The sequence below is a fragment of the Phaenicophaeus curvirostris genome, chromosome Z, assembly GCF_032191515.1.
Source record: "Phaenicophaeus curvirostris isolate KB17595 chromosome Z, BPBGC_Pcur_1.0, whole genome shotgun sequence".
In the NCBI taxonomy this organism is placed as follows: Eukaryota; Metazoa; Chordata; class Aves; order Cuculiformes; family Cuculidae; genus Phaenicophaeus; species Phaenicophaeus curvirostris.
In genome coordinates this window covers 48,165,848-48,185,755 of record NC_091431.1, presented here as the reverse complement: position 1 = coordinate 48,185,755, position 19,908 = coordinate 48,165,848, and the positions used below count along the sequence as shown (strand labels likewise).

The window sequence follows — 19,908 nt, the reverse complement described above, 5'->3', positions numbered from 1 at the left end:
AGACACGTTTTTCATAGAAAGGTCCTTCTAAAAATGCAGAAGCCTTCTGGGTAAACCACTGGCAGACCCCTGAATTTTAAGATTGTGTGTTTACAGTAGTATCCACTTGTTACTATCCCATGTCCCTTTTTTGACATGCATACAACTGTATGGGGAAAAGAGCTGTCTCCCTTGGTTCTGCTGTGTGAGCCCACACCACAAGAGCTTTCTTTTGTCAGTGTGTTGATAGGTTTCATTGCAATCACCTTCAAATACATGGAGGTATATGTTTGCAGTTAGGTTAGTTGGTAGTGTCCTTTCTAGCTGCTGAATTTGCCACCAGACCAGGGTGAGAACTAGTCAAGGCAAGCTGAGGAGTGGATTTTGTGTGTGGAAATGAGGTGAGAGGCCAGTACCTTTTTAGCTTTCTCATTTTGATTTATTTGAGCTAACCTGGCATGTCATAGCAGAGTATTTAAGATAGAAAGTTATTTCTGAAGATTTTGCAGTACCTGGCTTGTTAAGAGCATGTTGCAGAGCTGATGCTTGGAGACACTGTCACAGCACAAATGAGGGGCAACGACATTTGTCTTGTGAAAATGAAGTTCTTGCAGGCTGTTAATCGCACGCTTCACCATTCCTCCAGCCAATAGAGACTTCTGTGATTTTGCTTGCTTGGTAAAAAGGAAAGTGAATTGCAGATTGTCATGGTTTATTAGCTGGCCTAGCTAAATTTTGACAGCTAAAACTGTGCAGTTGGGCTCTCAACTCCCTTCCCCTTCTCCCCAGGGAAAGAAAAATGAGAGGAAAAATACTTGCAGATTGGAAACTAAAACTACAGCTTCAATGAAATGGTAATAATAATTATGAAAATAATTATTAATAAAGTATATACAAATACATAAGGTCATGCCCCCGCCCCTTGATGACTCTACATCACAACAAATACTGTAGAGCAGACAGAGGGAATAGGTCCATGGCTGAGAGGGAGCTGGACTCAGGAACTGGATTCAGGAACACATGGATCTGGGATCAGGAGCACCCAGACAGGTGTGGTCCTCACTGGATGTCAGCCATCACAGAAAAGAGTGAGACCCTCGTGATCTCTCAGATTATACAGAGTATGATATATATGGGATGGAATATTCTGTTGGTCAGTTTAGGGTCACCTGCCCTATTCGCCCCTCCTCACAGGTGTGGCCCCTTCCACCAGCTTGAGGATGGCCTTGGTTAAGTATAAGTATTGGCCTTTTTGCCTACCCTGTGTGCCCTGTGTTACCACTTTTAGAGAATAGCACTGTCTGAGAAACACGCAGTTAGTTTTCGGAAATGAAGTTGCTTACAGCAACAGAGTTAGTCATAAGACTGACTCCAATTTAGCTCAAGCCACAACACAGTTATTGGCTGTCCTAGTACATAGTATTTGAGGAAGAGGTATATAAGGGCATATTAAAATATGCTAAACCTTAGGATGAAGATGGTGTCCTCTCAGTTCTGTTGTCATGTACTGTGGTTTGAAACTAAACTGTATGTTTAAGAAGTCTTGGCCTGAAGGGTCTGTTGTCTCGCTCTGAGATTGGCTATTTCTTGTCAGACCTTTGACACCTCTTAAAGAAATAAAATTAGTAATGTATTTTCCACATGTTTTTCTCTTGGGGCCCTGCAGAATCTGCCACTAACTTCTGCCTAAGTGCCGATCAAAATAATGGGAAACTGAAGAGGAAATTAAGGAAAGAACAGGTGATTGTTGTCTGAAAGGACCGATTTCCTTCCACCAGCAGGCTTCAAGCACTGGATGTTCATTCCCACCTTTTGGAATGTATCACATGGTTCCATTCACCTCCATGTGAATTTAGTTATTTGCCTCACCTAAGAATTTCATTTTTCCTGGCCAAACCTTTTGGGATTTCCCAGTGCTGTTGTGGGATGTCTGTGCAGAGAGACTAGACAAAATGCTTTCTGCTTGCAGAAATGCCATCTCCCCATCTTCTAAATGGCCAAATCCAGGATTCACTTCTGCTGTTCACTATGGCAGAGTGTAGTTCAAGGTCAATGTCATGTAACTTACAAGCTGCTTCTCAGAGGCTGATCTGCAGGGATTGTCATTCCTGGTATAATTACAAGTCATGGCTTTTGCATACTGTTATGAAAGCATAACATTGCACAAATAATAATAAAAAGTTTTAGTGAGAGTTAAGCTGAGTAATGTTTGATGGTCGTAATGATGCCAAGGTTGTAAAACACTGTGTGGCACTGAAGATGGTTTGTTTTAAGGGGAACAAGTTCTCAGCTGCTGCATGTGGTTAAGGACAGGTTCTGCACATGGAAGGTTACCATTAAGGGAAGATCGCAGAGATATAGCATTAAGTAGAGAAGGATGAATGAGTTTCTCTGTCAAGCATGGTAAGGTGTTACAACAGAGTTTCAAAGCATAATCTGTGAAGAGGAATCAAACCTTGCTTACACCTTCAAGGGGTTTTGCTGGCAAACCTGTGCAGGCTGATTCTCTCCAGAGGAATGTGGAGGAATCTACACAGGGATTTTTGCTGGACTGCCTGTACTGACTGAGTTTATTTTTCACATGGTGAAAAATAAACCTTGCTTAACCTTTCTTGCAATACAAGTTGAGTCTGCTCATGTGCCTGGTAGTTCTATAATTGGTTTGATCAAGGTTTTTGATTTTTACTTCTTAACTAAAATGATAGCTGTGCAGAGCCTGCAGGGCAATTTACTAAGCTGAAAAGTTTTTGTGGATATAAGCCACCCATATGCTCACTGAAAGGCATCCTAGTTTAAGCAGGATAGACAAGGCCTCTGTCTTTTCCAGGCTTTGTATGGTGGAGGCTCGCTTGTCCTGGAATAACTGTAACCACACAAGGAGAATTGCATACTTAAAGTAAGATAACATCTGGATGCAGACAAGGCCTTGAGCAGCCCAACTGTCTGCTGTTTCAGAATTTAAGGAGCAAGGGAGAAAAGCCAGGGAGGAAACATGTGAGTATGTGTGGGATGGGATGAGGATTAATGCATCATTGAGCCTTGGCAAATAAACTGAATCACTGAATCTTTAATGTAGATTAATGTCAGATTTCATTAGTCTTTGTTCTGTGCAGAGGCTTGCGTACTTGAGTGGATTCGTAGAGGTGGAAATCTTGTAGAAATTTCTGTGTAGGTTTTGTTCATTTATATACAGTTATCCCAGAAAGCTGTGTCCATCGTGATTTGATAAGCATAATGAAGATGATAGTTAGGTCAAGATGTCTTCAGTCATTTATATGCTGTTTTTGCCAGCTCTAAGGCAGATAATCAGATATGTCCAATGTTGCACCTGAAGAAAAGACAGGCTTATGTTGGAGAGGTTTTGGTGGTTACTGTGCTCTGCAGTTTTGTGTGAGCATCTGGCCTCTCCCTTGAAGCTCTCATAATTGTTCATTACAACAGGAATTTATGTGCCTTTGATCCAATTAAATTAGTTCAACAACATTAGTACTGAAAGTTGGAGCCTATTGATACACAGTGGAAGTTGGTACTTCTGAAACTGGTGTCACTGCAACCTGCTTAGGGACAGCAACTGGAAGGTGATGGGGAAGCTGCAGTTTTTTCTGTCACGGAAAAAGTAAAACCTGGATGGACATATCCAAATCTGATCAGGTTTAGTTCTCCAAGCCAGCAATAAGACTGCTGGTGTGTAACCCACAGCATAAGGATAATCGTGATTCCTTGTGAGTTGGTGTCCTCCTGAAAGTTAAAACTCTTCTGGTTCCTAAACCAGACCATTAATCTGGGAGATGCACAATGTATCCCCACACCTGTGTACCAGTGGATGTGTTTTCTTTGTTACTCTGGTAACTCCAGGGATCCTGCCTCAGAGGACTGTTAAAGCTAACCAGGAGGTTTTGGACAAATTTCTGAATTTCGTGTAATTTCTGTTTCATGCTCTGAGGGTTTTTTTCCCCCTTCCTTCCTTTCTTCTTTTGTTATTTTTAGTGCAGTTTTGTAAACCAATATTCTCAGTTCCAAAACCTCAACTTTTTTGCTCTTTCCTTAAACCAGTTCATAGCAAAAGCCTGAAATAGTACTGATGGGACTCAGACTGAGAGATTTTAGCTTATTTTCTAATGTGGGAGTTAAATTTACTGATTGGAAGTGAAATATTTAGCATTGCTGTGGTAGGAAACTGTCTTTTAAGGATTTTTTTAAAAATAGCAAGCACATAAAACTGTATTTTACTAAATCTAGAAGAGCGTGTCTGTGATAGGGCAGCTAACAGTTTGAACTCTTAAGAATAGCTGCTTGCTAGTGAAAAAGATTGCTCTTTTCAACATCCAAAACATATTTCTAGTTTCTGGCGTAGTTTCTCTCCAAGAAGTCTGGCCTTATTACAGAAACGTGCAGTCTAACTCTCCAAAAATAGGCGTAAAATGCAATGTGAGTAGATATATCCACGTTGTGCAAGTCACCTGACACAGTCCCAATTTTATGTGTAAGCAGTGTATTATATACTGTATTCATAACATACCCTTCACACTACAGATTTATGCTAAAAGTATCCTAATGTTTCTGACAGCTCATGTGTGACATGAATGCAATCCATATTTCTTGGAGGAGCTAATCTAAGTGGTTTATTTTCCAATACTGCTGATAGGGCTATATCTCTCGGTGTCACTGCAGTTGAGATTCTGATGGTAACATATTGTTTATGGGTCACTGCCTTTGTCTAAAAGAATAGGTTGGAACAGAATAGCAAAGGTTAATTAAGTTTGTCTATCAAGGAGGGACAGATATAGATGTCTCTTGTATTTTCTGTGTTAGAATCAAAGTAAGTCAAACCAGGGTATCATAGAGTCATTTTTTCCTTGTGCTGGAAAATATGCTTAGCTGGTTTTAGAAATGAAACAAAGCCACCTTGGGCAGCGCAAGTGCCCCAGTACTTATGAGGGGTCAGTTCATGGGTGGCAGCATCGTAAGGTGGGAGAGTAGCAGCAACCCTGATTTACAACTGGGGAAACTGAGGCAAGGAACTGTAAAATAACTTGCTCACAGTCACACAGCCCACAGGTGACACAGTAGAGGTGCCTGATGTCTGGATTTCCAGTTGAGTGCACAGCTGAGGCCTTCTTGCCTCATGCCAAGAACCAACCTGTGAATTTTGTTGTTTGCAAACAACACATAAATGTAAAATGCAATTTTATGCCCCCTAAAGCTGTCTATTTTAAAGATCAAGGCAGAAGGAAAAGGCTATATTAAAACTTTTAACTGAGTGTCTTTCGTGTTTCCATATTTACTGGTTTTGTTTTAAGGCAGCTGCTGGTGAGTCATGGGTGAGACAGAGGTATGGAAACCATGGGTGAAGTGATTTAGCCAAGATCATGTGACACATCAGTGGCAGAGCCAAAAGATAGTACTTTGATCACTCTGTAGTCAAGATCAACTGTATAATGTGAAGGTACTGCTAATACTAACACTGGCTTGGTAGCAAGGAGTTGTGGCTGGCAGCTTCTACCATAAAAGAATTACATGGCTGATGTTTTTTTTTGAATAAATCATCTGGGACGGGCAAGATCATTTTGTAATCAGAGGCTGGAAGGAGAAGTGAGCCATGACTTGTGCCTGCCTTGCCTGTTTTTTTGTCTCTGGTCTGAGCACCTGCTCTCCTCAGTTCTTCTTCCATGAAGATACGTAGAGGTTATGATGGTGCTGCCAGGAAGAGCTGGGCTTTATGTTGCTGTTCCACCAGCTGTTGAGAAAGCTTTTCATAAGAATGGTCTGAATTGATGCAAGAGCATTTTCTTTATGCTTCCACAGCTTTTGCTATGTAATCTATCACTTGGACACAGCTGTAGGGCTGCACTGACTGTTGTCATTGGTGGGCAAATCCTGCTTCCAGCCTGCTTGTTTGTGGACGAGCTGTAGCTGCCTCTTGATTCCCTATGTTGGCTTTACAAAGGAACAGGGAGGGAAGTTCCACTGCGTGCATGGTGTTTTAATCAGGCCGTATTTTTTTGTTCATGAGCTATAAGTATCCCACTGTTGCTTGCAGTACATCCTTTAAAAAGTTACTGAATTTCCTCTGTATTGTACAATTTAGGGGAACAGGTAAATGTTGAATAGGCCAAATGTGCTTCTCTGATGGTTTGTGTCTCCCGCTGAAGTCATAGAGGTAATAGGTGAATCAGTCCTGCGGCTGGGGCAGGGTACAAGTCATGTGTGGCTGGAGGGGAATGCACTGCAAGTGAGCAAGTCAGTTGTTCTACTCAGGAGCTTTACTTGCTCTGTGCAAAGAGCAAAAGCATGTGCCCTTCCTTTCCATGCCACTTCCTCACCTTAAGTATCCTTCTCAGTGCGCATAGCCTGCAGTGATACAAACCAGAGTGGCCTGTGGAACCCTGCCAGCCCTTACCTGTCTTGGCCTTGCTGTAGGGCTGGGAAGGGCAAGGGAGGCAGCAGGAGACACCAGAGGGCCAGGCGTCTCCCCCCGCAATTCTTGCATGACCCTAGCATTCTCCCAGGACAGAACCCAGGGAAAGATCCCAAGCCCAGCACCTGGTTGCAGGACTGCCCTGGGTTATAGATAATCTGAATATCCCAGGCCCTCTGCAGGGATGTTTTAATCTCTCTTTCTGGCATCCAGAAATGTGCAAGGACTTCCCAGAACTGCAGGAGTTAAAACAGAACAAAAGCTCCTTCTCATTGGGTAATGGTCTCCTAAGCTTCCTTTTTAATGCAGTGCTAAGGTCAAGAATTTTTATGACTGGTTGTTTTTTTATTGTTACTGTAAAATAGGATTGCTAAGCACTATAAAAAGGAAACCTTATGGTTCAGATTTACTACAGTGTGTATTCTAAACAGTTTAATAAAACAAAACCAAAAGCTTTTAGATTTTCTTCAGTGGTTAATACACAGAATATTCTTTGCAGAGCCAAGCCTCTGGCTGTTGGTCGAACTGTGGTACATACACTCGGTATGGGTAATAAGATTATAAAACATGTCTCTTGCTAGCCAGCTACCACACACTAATAATAATAGTAGTAATAATTCATTGCATCCAGAGATGTTAGGTGAGTTGTTTTTTTAAGAAATGAAGAAAAACCCTAGAAAAAGATTCAAAAGGAAACAGGTCACTGCATCCACTCTGCAGGGAGAAGAAACAAGCACATGATCATTTTTAGTGCCAGGCATTGATCCCTACATTTAGTTACAGCTGAAATAATGCTGTCTGCTGCAGGTGACTTTTCCTCGTTTGCTCAAGGGAGAGGTGAAGACCTAAGGACCACCGCCTTGCCCCACCAAGAAAAAGGCAGTGTGTGCAAAGTGCAGGGAGGGAGGAGTTTGCTAAGTTATTTTCTCTAGTATTTCTAGAGCTGTTGAGCTTTGTGGCTGTGCAGAGTCCAGGTGGCCTTTGGACTAAGCTTTTGGGCAGTTAGAATTGCCAGTCTTCAGGCACGGGCAGCCTGGGTTTTGTTGATTTAATCTGTGCAGAGTACAGATGTCTGTTTCCAAGAGTAGACTGCTGTTTTTCAGAACAGCAGAGGGGATGTCAGTGGCTGTTTTGAGTTCAGACTTCTGTGGGATGACATTAATTTTTTTTCAGGACAATTTAGTACTTAGCATGGATGAAACTTGAGTGCATGTTGAACTGTTTCTGCATGCACAGGGTGCGGATGGTAGAAAAATCACCTTTTCAGGTGATTTTTTTTGCTTTAGTTTATAATAGAAAAAATCTTACTTTCTCAGACTAAACATGTGTCCTGCCTATCCTTCAGTCTGTATGCAAATGCGCCTGACTGTGCTGCTGCCAGAAAACAGGCAGGAATGCACTTTCCTTCATAGAAAGAGCCACTACTCTCTCTTGATGTTCAATCTTTCTAGAAACCTGGTTCCAGAGAAAAAGTAGGATGTTGTCCTCTGTCTCAGAAAGCTCCAGCAGGACTTTGTGACTTGGGCCACATCATTTCCAGCTAGGCATCCTGAAATGAATATTGAATTGTTAAGGGGACCCCTGGAAAACAAGGAGTGACTACATTCTGTCTGCATTACTGGGGGGGTGCCAGTGCTGTCAGGACCAGACTCTGGGTGTCTGCTTGCGCAGGGTGGCTGCCTGGGACAGCAGGTCAACCCCTGCCTCTGCTGCTCCCTGTCTGAGCTTTGCAGCTTGGGAAGGGCTGAGGAGAAGGGCTTTGATGCAGCTGGCTGGAACCCAAGGGAACCACAATGGAGTGGGCAGAGCTTCTTTAGCTGAGGTGAGACTTGGCTGAAAATGCTGCTTCTGCTTGCAAAGATGACATCTAATGGCATAGTTGGATATGCATTACTGATGGCATTCCTGCCTTTTATATTTGGTACAAAACTGTGATATTTTTTCTCTGCTTGGAAGCTTGCCATCTTACAGTTGTTCACTGCTCAGCAGAATTAGGGAGGCCAGGTAGTGTTACCTTTCCTGTTCAAAATCCTAATCTTGTGAAGTGATTGGCTGCATTTTTTTGTAGCACTGTAGCCACATTACATTGTAGGGTTTTGGAGCAAATAATGGTAGTTCTTTCATAAACCAAAAATTTTAAAAAGCATTTTAAAAATTTTACCACTTTTCTGAGAAGACCAGTTTGGATTATCTCGGGGCGTTGGAGTAGGATAAACTTCGATTTTTGAGTGCTGCCAACTTTGCTGTAGGCTGTGGGAGGGAAAACCAGTTCTCTGATGGATGCTGCTGACACAGCAGACCTGTTCGTTGGTGTCCAGTTGTGGCTCCACTACAGGCTTCCCATGTCATCTGTCCACAATTTGGTTTCTTTGGGTAAATCAGGAAAATATTTTTCGTTTTATGGGGTTGTAAGAATGGCGATGTGTTTGTGTGCATGTGTCACCACTCAGGTGTTACGGAGCATGTCCCAGGTGAGTCAGTCAGTGGGACTGTCCTCCTTAGCCACCCTGTAGGTCCCTCGCAGAGCAGTTACCACCAGTCTGAGATGGGTAATCTCTGGAGAGGTGTGAGGACTGGAGGAACACTTCACCTCTGACACTGGCTGGTTTTGTGTAGTTGAAGGGGTCTGCAAAGCTTCCTGTGGTGATGTTAGTGCTGTAAGCTCAAGACTTCAGTAAATTTCTTGTAGTGAAGAGTACATGGTTGTGTGCCGATACAGCTTCAATTGACATAGTTAAATCAGTCATATGTATGCCAGTGCTGCTACTAGGTCACATCCTGCACCATGCCAGTTTATCTGTAACTAAGCAGAGTAGGCATGCCATGAGGCAACCAAAGTGAAAACCCCAAGCCATTGTGTCAGGACTTTGCTTTCCATCCACTCACTATGCCCTCCTTCAAAGCTGAGGTGGGGGAGGCAGTGGGGTGCCCATGGCATTCTGAGGCTCAGCTTTCACAGGCTGCTGTTGCGCTTCTTTCTCCAACAGGTGAAGGGCATGGAGAGCCGCCACACCGTCAGCTCTCAGTATCATATGTGCTCCTACTACCCACCCGCTTCCTACCTGGGTCAAGGGGTCGGCGCTTCCACATGCCTCCCCCAAATTCTAACCTCTGAGGACATTGCCTCCTACTCGGAGTCAAAAGTGAGAGGTAAGTGCACCCACCAGCACAGCACTGAGTTGGGACAGGCACCCAGAAGATAGGTGGGTGATAGTGGGTTGCTGATGGGAAAGAACCTAGATGTCAGAAAGTAGGTTTTCACAGGATGGTGGCTGGTTTCTGGAAGGGTTATAGAAGCTGGCAATGTTGGGCTCTTACTGTGCAGTAGTACAAGCATATACTTTGAAGTCTTATGGTTCAGGAACACCTTTAGACAGTACCTTTCTGCCCCTGTGTGCCTTAAATTGTATGGAGGGTCATTTGAAGTATTTCTTTAGTGCTCACCACTCAACTCTCTCTCTGACAAGAGCGAAGAATTATCTTTGCCCCACCAAAGAATTTCCTTTGCTTTCTTGTTTTCTCAGAAAAGCTGTCCACTGTTTTTTCCACAGTCCTTCCACTGTGCCTTTGCTCTCCTCTTGTTTCGGTACCACATGTGGGAACTCTTCCTGTATCCCAGCTGTGTTGTGAAGCCCTTTGCAGACTTGCTTCCTCATTTGCTTTTACGCATCACACCAATTACTTAATTTAAAACTATTGCAGCTACATTCATCTGTTCACATCCAGTGTTTCTTGGCTGTCCTAAAGAATACGGTTATCTGCAGTAATTTCCAGGAAGGCATTGATGAATTTACACTGTGATTTTGATGATGTTGCTCTTGCTTCCTTGTTCCTTGCTTTGGCAGCATGCAGAGTGCACACATGGGCAGACCAGGGACTGCTTAGCAACTCCCCTGTCTCTGGAACAGGACAGTAATGGATGCTCTAGAAACTACACGAGAAAAAAGTAAAGCAGTCCTGTTTCATGTATCCAAAGTCCTCACACTCTTTCAGCATTCAAAGGTGTCCTGAGCTGCCAGTTGCCTCTGAACTGTTGTTTTCAGTTACCAGCAGCAGAAGTGCACTTCATTAATTGAGCTAACACTTCTGTAAGCTTTACACACTTTTTGTCTCTCTGTAGCAAAGGATTTCACAGTTTAATATTGAATGGTCTCTGGAAGTACTTCCTTTCATTTACTTTTACTTTCATTTACCCAAATTTTTGTGTGGTGTTTTTCGTTTGTTTGGTTTGGTTTTTTCCCCCACAGAGTCACACTGCTGGCCACAACATTCATCCTCATTTGCTTCCCTGATGCACTTATACATTGAAATTAATTCTCTTCTCTTTATATCTGAAGGAAGGATGTATGTTGCATAGGCACCGTAATTGCATTCAGGCATGGCTTTTCTGTGTGGTGTCTGATGCATAAGTATTTTTTTTTTTGATGGTGAAAAATACGGTGGTTGTCTCATGACAGGACCTTAAGGACTCAGATGAAGTTTCGGAAGGTGACGTCCCTATAAAGTCATACCTGTGGTTGGTGTAAATCAGCACTAAGTCCTTGAATAGCACCAGAATGATTTATGCTGAGGAAGTGGTTGCTCTTTCATAGCTAATGGTGATGTGTCAGGTGGATGAAGAAACAACGTGTCGTGTGATGAAACTTTAGACTTTTTCTCCTTCTCCAGTAGTTTTAAATGGCTTAGAGAAATCAGAGATCCTTGGTTCATTTTCCTTCTCTTTTCTTCAATTTTATTTTCTTCCCTCTTCTCTGACCACCATTGAAGAGTGACGTCTTCCTTTCTGCCTGTTGGTCAGAGAAGCAGTTTGCGTTATGCTCAACTGCAGTTGACACTTTTTCTTGCATCCATCACTGCTAACTCACTAAGAAGTCTTACTAGTCAAGTGTTCTTACAAATAGACAAAAGACCTTATACCCTTTGTTCCCAAATGCACTTGAGTAATTTTTCATCACTCTACAAAAAAGTTGTGCGTAATGTGCCACTGATTTTTAAACTGCATAAATACTGTATTTTCAATAATCCCTGACTGCTTCTCCAGACAGTATTCCACATACAGTTATTGTTCCCTAAGTTACACCATCAATCAGAAACCGACAAGCAGTGAGATGTAATTTACTGAAATCAAACAGCATTTTCCAGACTCTGAAGAAGTGTTTTTCCATAGCAAGGAGCTAGTGGGTAAAAGAGGCAGCAGTATTTTTGGAAGAAACTTGAACATGTGAACAGGATTGTACCCATTTCATGGACTTCTTTTGTTAAGCCTGTTTTTGGAGGAGGTAACTGCTTTTATATTTTCAGTCTACAGAGAAAATAATGTTCTCAGGCTGTTAGTTGATTATATACATTCACAATGATGTTTTTCTTCTAGTGCTTTTCACAGTCCTCAGAGGATTTGAGGGTTTTTGCTTCTTTGTTGTCATTTGTGTGAGTGTCGAGTGCACCAACAGGCTGTGAGCAGCATTAAAGACAGTGGTCCTTCTGCAAGGTATGATTGTCCATGCTGACAGCGCTGTCTTATACAAAAGACACATTCTTACATATTTGTCCATTGATGCTGGGCTGAACTTTCTGTACTGGTGGCATGTTTCTGTGGGATCAGTGACTCTAGTGCATGTTTTAAATGGGCAAGTCATATTTTATTGATTCTCCTTTTTCTGTGGTTAAAATGGTGAGCATGCTCAGAGACTTGTTTTCTTTCTGAGAATGCATGCTCATAGATTTCAGGTCCAAAAGGAAATATTAGGATCATCTAATCTTACTTGCTATATAATGCAGGCAGTAAAACTTCACCTAATAACTCCTGCAGCAAGCCCATAACGGATTTTAAAGATCTACGTGAAGACTTGTGTGTTGCTAATCCAGAAATTTTACAGGAAGTTGACAGTGCATATAGATGACCAGCAAGTCCTCAGGGGTCAGTATTGGGACCAGCACTGTTTAGCATCTTTTCCAGTGACTTGGACAGTGGAATTGAGTGCACCCTTAGCAAGTTTGCTGATGACACCAAGCTGTGTGGCTTGTCCGACACACTGGAGGAAGGGGGTGCCATCCCAGAGGGATGGTTTGAGAGGTGGGCATATGCAAACCTCATGAAGTTCAATAAGGACAAGTGCAAGATCCTGCATCTGGGTTAGAGCAATCCCAAGCACATATACAGGCAGGGCAGAGAATGTATTGAGAGCACCCCTGAGAAGGACTTGGTGGTGTTGGTTGATGAGAAGCTCAACATGAGTTGGCAATGTGTGCTTGTAGCCCAGAAGGCACACGGTATCCTGCACTGCATCAAAGAAACCCATGAGCTGCCAGTTGAGGGTGTTGATTCTGTCCCTCTGTTCTGCTCTGGTGAGACCCTAGCTGGAGTCCTGCATCTAGCTTTGGAGTCTCCCACACAAGAAGGGTGTGAATCTGTTGGAGTGGGTCCAGAGGAGGACCAGTAAGATTATTGGAGGACTGGAGGACTGCCCCTGCGAAGACAGGCTGAGAGAGTTGGGGTTGGTTTATGATTCTATGATTGTGCTAGTCTGGAGAAAAGAAGGTTCCAGGGAGAACTTATAGCAGCCTTCCAGTACCTAAAGGAAGCCTATGAGAAACCCAGAGGATCTTTTTACAAGGGCTTATAGTGATAGGACAAGGGCTAAGGCTTTAAAACTGGAAGAGGCTAGTTTAGATTACATATAAGGAAGAAATGCTAAACCATGAAGGTGGTGAGGTGCTGGAACGGGTTGACCAGAGAAATCGTGGAAGCCTCATCCCTGAAGGTGTTCAAGGCCAGACTGGATGAGGCTTTGAGCAACTTGATTTAGTGGAAGGTATACCTACCTTTGGCAGAGGGGTTGGAACTGGATGATCTATAAGGTCCCTTCCAAACCAAACGATTTTATGATTCTATGAAAACAGAAGCACTCATGTAGCACCCGCATTTTCAAAACATTAGAAACGTGTATCTCTTAACAAAAACAGTTACCTCCCAGCCACAAATCAGAGATGGTCTTACAGCACATGCAGTCTATTACCCACGTTTTAGTTGCAGCTTCAGCTTTATAGTGGTTTTGCCATTTCATGTATTATCTCAATATTTCAGTCAGACTATTTAATTTTGTTTTGCTAAGTTAACTGTCTGCTTAAACTGTTTGTTGAAAGGAAGGAGAGACAAGCTAGGGGACCAGCGATTTGCACTTTCTTTGTTTTTATGAATGATGTGAAGTTCTCAGGAAGCTTCTGACATTTGTACATGAGGTCATACCACGTTACAGTGTGTTGCATATAGTAATGGGCTGACATTTTCTGAATGGTAAAACACCATCAGTCAACCTTCTTGCAATTCAGAGTGGTTCTAAGTAAAACGATTTTGCTTCCAGCTATGCACAGCTGCTGCCCTTCCAGCTGAAACTGTAAAAAAGGAGAGAAAATGAAGCTAAATGAGTGACAAATGGCAAAAGTATGTTTTCAGGGGGCTCTCTTTGATTACCAGGTTGTAAGTTTTGTAGAATACCTACATAGGAGAGGGAGTCTTTTCCACTGTACTTCCGAAAGATTTTTCCTCTTTTTTTTTCTACTTTGTTGGTAGGTTTTTAAAACAATGAGAGGAAAATATGTATGAGAGGTTGTTATCAATCCCTGTTCTTGCAAAGCGTACTTAAAAACACATCTTTCTTTTGGAAGAAACCAAATTGAGAGGTCCTTGTGCAAGAAGTAGAGGAATGAGAGTGTATCACAACAGGGTATTTCATCCCCAAGAGTCAAGTGCCTTATTCCCATTGATTTCTGTTAGGTAGTTGTTGCTTGTTCATTTTTGGTTGGATGGGTATTTGGTTTTTTTTGGAATAGTTTTTCAGGATTGGATGCGTGCCTAGAATTGCATAGTATCTTCCATTGTTTTTTTAATCAGGTCTTTCCTGTGCATAGCTTTGTGCAATACCTGTACAGGGTCTTAGTTAGAGAGAACAAGAAAGCACATGCTTGGATCAAGACACCTTTAACAGCCTTTTACACCATTCCGCACAGTATTCTACTTGAGAAACTGGCTTCCACTGGCCGGAAGAGGCACACCCTCTGCTGGGTGAAACACTGATTGGATGGCTGAGCCCAAAGAGCGGTGGTAAATGGAGTTAAATCCAGCTGGAGGTGGGTCACGAGTGGTGCCTTTCAGGGCTCAATGCAGGGTCCAGACCTGTTCAATATCTTTATCTGTGATCTGAATTAAAGGATTAAATGTACCCTTACTAAGTTTGCAGATGATGCTAGGCTGGAAGGAAGTGTCTATCTGCTTGAGGGTAGGAAGGCTGTGCAAAGGGATCTTAACAGCCTGGATCGATGGGTCAATGCCAATGGGATGAGGTTTAACAAGGCCAAATGCAGAGTCCTTCACTTGGGACGCAACAACCCCATGCAGCGTTACAGGCTTGGGGAAGGGTGGCTGGAAATGTGCTTGGCAGAGAAGGACCTGGGGTTGTTAGTTGACAGCCAACTGAATGCAAGCCAGCAGTGTGCCCAGGTAGCCAAGAAGGTCGATAGCATCATGACTTGTATCAGAAACAGTGTGGCCAGCAGGAGCAGGGAAGTGATTCTGCCTCTATACTAAGCACTGATGAGGCTGCACCTCAAATACTGTGTTCGGGTTTGGGCTCCTCATTACAGGAAAGACACTGAGATCCTGGAGCATGTGCAGAGAAGGGCAGTGAGGCTGATGAAGGGGCTGGTGAAGTCTTAAGAGGGAACTGGCTTTGTTTTTAACCTAGTGGAGGCTGAGGGTAGACATTGTCACTGTCTACAACTACCTGAAAGGAGGTTGTAGTGAGTTGAGTGTTGGTCTCTTCGCCCAAGTGGTAGGTGATGGGAAAGGGAATGGCCTCAAGCTGCGCCAGGGGAGGTTTAGATTGGACATTAGGAAAAACATCTTCACCGAAAGAGTTACCAAACACAGGCTGCCCAGGGAGGTGATTGAGTCACCATCCCTGGAGGTATTTAAAAGGTGGGTAGATTAAGTGCTTAGGGGTGTGGTTTAGTAGTGGACTGGTACAGTTGGACCTGATGATCTCAAAGGTCTTTTCGAGCCTAGGGATTCTATGATTCTGTGAAGACTAGGTGCCTCGCTCTGGGTCCTAGTTCCACCAACTAAAAGTTGATCATTTGCTTATGTGTATGGGAGTATTTTCTAGGTTTGGGATGGTGGCAAAAAAAAGTAACATTTGAATTGAAGGATGAAAAAACCCCTGCCTGTTTGCCAGCACCTTTGTTTTTAAATTAGTTACCTTGTCTTAAAATTTTTATGCCATAAAAACTGCTGTCATTATTATGTGAAATGTTGCACTAATTATTCTGTGTGTCAGTGCCTGTCGTGAAGGAGATGGCTTGCATTTAAAATGTTGCTCTAGCAGCTGAATGGATTTGAATTTTTATTTTCCTGAGTGAGTGTCAGCATGGCTGGAAACACAAGTAATGAAGCACTGAAGCAGTGCTGTATTTGCAGCTTGAGCGTAAAGCAGGAACCTGAAACTCCTCCCAAACACAAATGAGAAGAACTAGTATAAAATGCTCATTTTGATATGGAGAATGTCAATAGTTTTGTTTGCATCAGCAAACAGCTTTTTCCAGAGGAGAGCATTTCTGGCAGCTGGGAATTCTGTCAGCAGGACAGCTTGCAATGCTTTCAAAACACTTTCCCAAAGAGCCAGACCTGCCTGGAAGTTAAATAACTGGTATCTCCAGTCTTACAGCTGTGAAAATCAACGCAGCAGACTCTCCAGGGCCTGTACTTAAAGACTCATTCTACTATTTCTTTTCTTGGATGCCATATGTATGAGAGGCATTTCTCCAATGCCTTGAGACATTGGAGAAACCAGCCCAGACTACGAAGCAGCTCTGTAAGGAGTCTTTTCCAGTGGTTTTGCAATCAAGGGCATGTTGGAAACAGTCTCCCTGCTTAAGACAAAAAGTTTCATTTAGGTGAAGGCATCACTGAAATGCAAGGAATGCTGTGTGCCAAAGACACGTGGGGGAGATTGGACGTTTCTCTCGGGTTCGCTTGCCGTGCACCGAAGTTACGCCCCTTTTTTGAAGTTTCCCTGAAATGTTATGCAAGAGTAACACTCCAAAGCCACAGGTGGCACATGGTTGTAGGATCGGTGATGTCAAGCAGTCATGGCGTGTGAAACATCTTTGAGACTGTGTCCTTGAACTTGAACTGCTGCTTGAGAGCATTCAGGTTGCACAGACAGCACTGCATCAAAGCAGTGTGGTATGGTTGGCATGTGGTATGTGCTCTTTGTTTGCTGCCAGCTGAGAAGATGCACTGACAGAGCTATACTAACAAACTGTGGGAAGGAGGGCATAACAGCAGAAAAAAATAGACTGATTCTCCTCCATCAGCAGGCTAGAAGCAGTCTACATAAGCTAAAGAGTAGATGTTTCAGTCCCAAAGGGTCCATCCAAGTACTGGTATGTATGAGAGATACCACTTCTGCTCCTTTCCTACACACCTCTTCAGTAAGGCATCAGCAGAAATACATCTTAAATTTGGGAGGGGTTTCAGCAGCAGAGTATGTGAGGATAACATTTTGCTCTGGAACCGCTACAGTTCAGCGGTATTTTGCTTGTGTGTTTTTTGTGTGTGTGTGTCTATCCGTGCATTTTTTCCTTAAAAAGTGACCTCTGTTCAAGAGTATGCTATCTTAAGTGATGAAAGAGAAAACAGTGTTTGCTGAAAACTTGATGCTGTGTTTCCACTAACTATCCGTCTTACCTCAGTCTTCTGGAAGTAAATCTTGAAATAAGACAATAGAAGAAGGGAAGGGGTAGTCATCTAAATCTGCAGATTCTGTACAGTCATTTCAAGTGGGTCACTTGATCTTCATGCAGAGTGTTGGCATTCTCATTGCTGCTACTTACAGTCCCCAGTTTTTACGCTGTGTCTGGCTTCCATTAGGCGCTCATTACAAGGCTGGCGAGCAGATTTTATGCTGTGCTTCTGCAAGCCTTTTACATTGCTAGTTGTGCATTTACATTGCAACATTTTACAGACCTCTTCAGGCAGATGCCCTTTAACATTTAATTTTCAATGGGAAGTTGAGTTTTGAGGTTAGCTGACTAGACAGCTGTTAGGCTTGGGGATTTTTTTGTCTTCTAAACCAGCCAAATCACTAGCACTAAGTTTTGACATTCTTATTCATACTTCATCATTTAATTAACTATGATAACAACTCTCAAATTACATTTGAGACTATGAAGCATATTCAGTATAAGCTCTGGTAACTAATTTCTTTGTGTATTGAAGCCTTTTTTGTAAAATAATTACATGTATTAAATAAGGTTGTATTAGCAGAGATTTAACCAATATTAAAATATATGTGAGAAGTGAAGGGAATTCCTGCAATGAAATTAATATAAGCATTTGTTTACATCCCATTGTGCTTCAGTGTATTCCTGATGAAAAGGCTCTTTTTAGTGGTTTCTTCTCTACCTGCGGTCTTTATGTTATGCTCAAATAAAGGCACACAAAATGTGCAGCCAAGCAACTTTTCATTGGACAGCTGCAGAATTACAGGTTTGATTCATGAGTTCTGGTGATTCACGAGTTTTGCTGATTCGTGCTAGGGCAGCTGATGAACCCTTGTTGTTTGCACTGGGGGAAGCTGCTGGTCCTGGAGCAGGAACAGCTGAAGAAGCTGTATTTTTTATGGTTTTCCACCAAATCTCTTTTGTAGAAATGCAGATATTCCTGGACTGAGGCCTTGGCATGCTCAAAGAGGAATGCTAAGCTCATATGCACGAATGCTTTCATTTGTTGGTACCCTAGCAAGAGAGAGTGGGACAGCCTGAACCCTCAGGAGGTGCCAGTGGGACTCCGTCCACCCACACCAGATAAACCACATTCAGCCAGAAGGGGGTCAGCCCAGACAGTTGCTAAGCAGTCAAAGAGAGGATTTTTTTCACAGGATACATTTATCCATGCTGTAATATTTTGTGTGGATCAAAGGCTGCAAGGTTTTTGAAATCCAAGCCTACATTTTGGTAAACATTGCAGGCATTGGGTTGGTATAACAGTGGTTTAAAGAAAGTCCTTCTGTTCTGAGGAAAATCAAATCAGTGATGCAGTGGGCCATGGCAGGTACAGATCCAAAGCAATGAATTTAAATCTGCTGCCAAAATCTCTACTTTTTTGAGTCTATTAAAAGAAGCTCCTGGAGTCCCACCAATCCACGTCTGAAAATGACTGATTTTGATGCATGCCTTCTGCTCTTGCTTAACCCTCACTGAGGGTGCAGCAGAGAGTACACACCTTGACAGCGTTCTGCAGAGCACGCATGATGGCACTGAGTCCCATGCTGAGGATCAGCATTTCTGCAAGCCCCTGCCAGGGTGACATCCTGGGATAAGTAATGGCTCTGTTTGCTTTCCCCGGACACCTTCCCTCTTTCCCTTTATATTCTCTAATGGAGGGAGGTTTCTTCCGAATCTCTCTTGCAGTTAAGAACATTTTAGAGTTACGTGTTGGAGACCAGTGGTTTACACCCACTGCCCCTTGGACTTATTTCTGTTTGAGCTGCTCTTTGTATGGTATAGAGGATGTTACTATAGCTGATGAGGCTGCGTGGTATCTTTCATTATGTTAAAGCATGTTGGATACTTCACTGAAAAATTCCACACCATCAGTTGAGCTGCTTTCTTTTACATTTGTTGTGGCTTTGACACTGATTTTATTGCATCTGGATACAGAATTTTTCCCACTGCAAGCAGAAATTGATAGAAGTCATTAAATCATTAACAGTAAAACAAATTTTACTATAAAGTGCTAAAACAAATGAAGACATCTTGTCAGGATGGTGTTGATAACAGTGTGCTTAGCCAGGCATGATTTGTAATTGTAACAAACAATGTTCCTACTCACCTCTTTGCTTTGCTTTAAAGCGCAGTTGAATCCTTGTTGTGTGACTGGTTAAGGAAAGGGAGAATTCACTCCATATTCAGCTGTAATCTTTTTTGTGCACAAGGGTCTTTGGAGGGTGTCTCACAGTCCATGTGAGCTTTGCAGCTCGGGTGAGAGTTGCCAGCTGAGCTAATTCTTCTGCTACTTCTTCTGCTTATAAAGCAACTCTGCAGATTGTGAGAAGCTAACAGAAGAAGCATTTTCTACTGATCTTCAGAGAAAAGTCAGAATTACTAAGGCTCCGTAGTACAGAGCAGTGCAGATTGGCTTCATCTGTAGCAGAGAGGCGGTGAGCCGTATTGTGACTCTGCAAGAGGTTGTTGCAGTCCATGGGGCTGCTCCCATACCAGAATGATCTCAGGGAAAACACAGATGGATAACATCTCTCTCCACTACCATGCTTTCATGCCATGAGTAGTTTCCTTTTTCTGGGCCATACACTGTGTCGCAAGGGTAAAGTTCCGATGGAAGACAGTAGTACCTTTCCTACAGGCAGTTGGCAAAGAAGCTGTGTGTATCTGCAAAAGATATAGGGGAATCATGGTGTGGGAGCAGACAGCCCATCATTCATTCTGCCCTTTTT

General features: G+C 42.8%; 1 protein-coding gene across 1 annotated transcript in view; it reads left to right on the top strand.

The window, feature by feature from the left end:
* Positions 1–19,908, top strand: part of DMRT1 (doublesex and mab-3 related transcription factor 1) — a 61,616-nt gene that overhangs the window by 25,157 nt on the left and 16,551 nt on the right. The window contains exon 4 of the mRNA XM_069880386.1: positions 9,385–9,547. Coding sequence (XP_069736487.1) covers positions 9,385–9,547 — 163 coding nt within the window. The remainder of the gene's footprint in view (positions 1–9,384; positions 9,548–19,908) is intronic.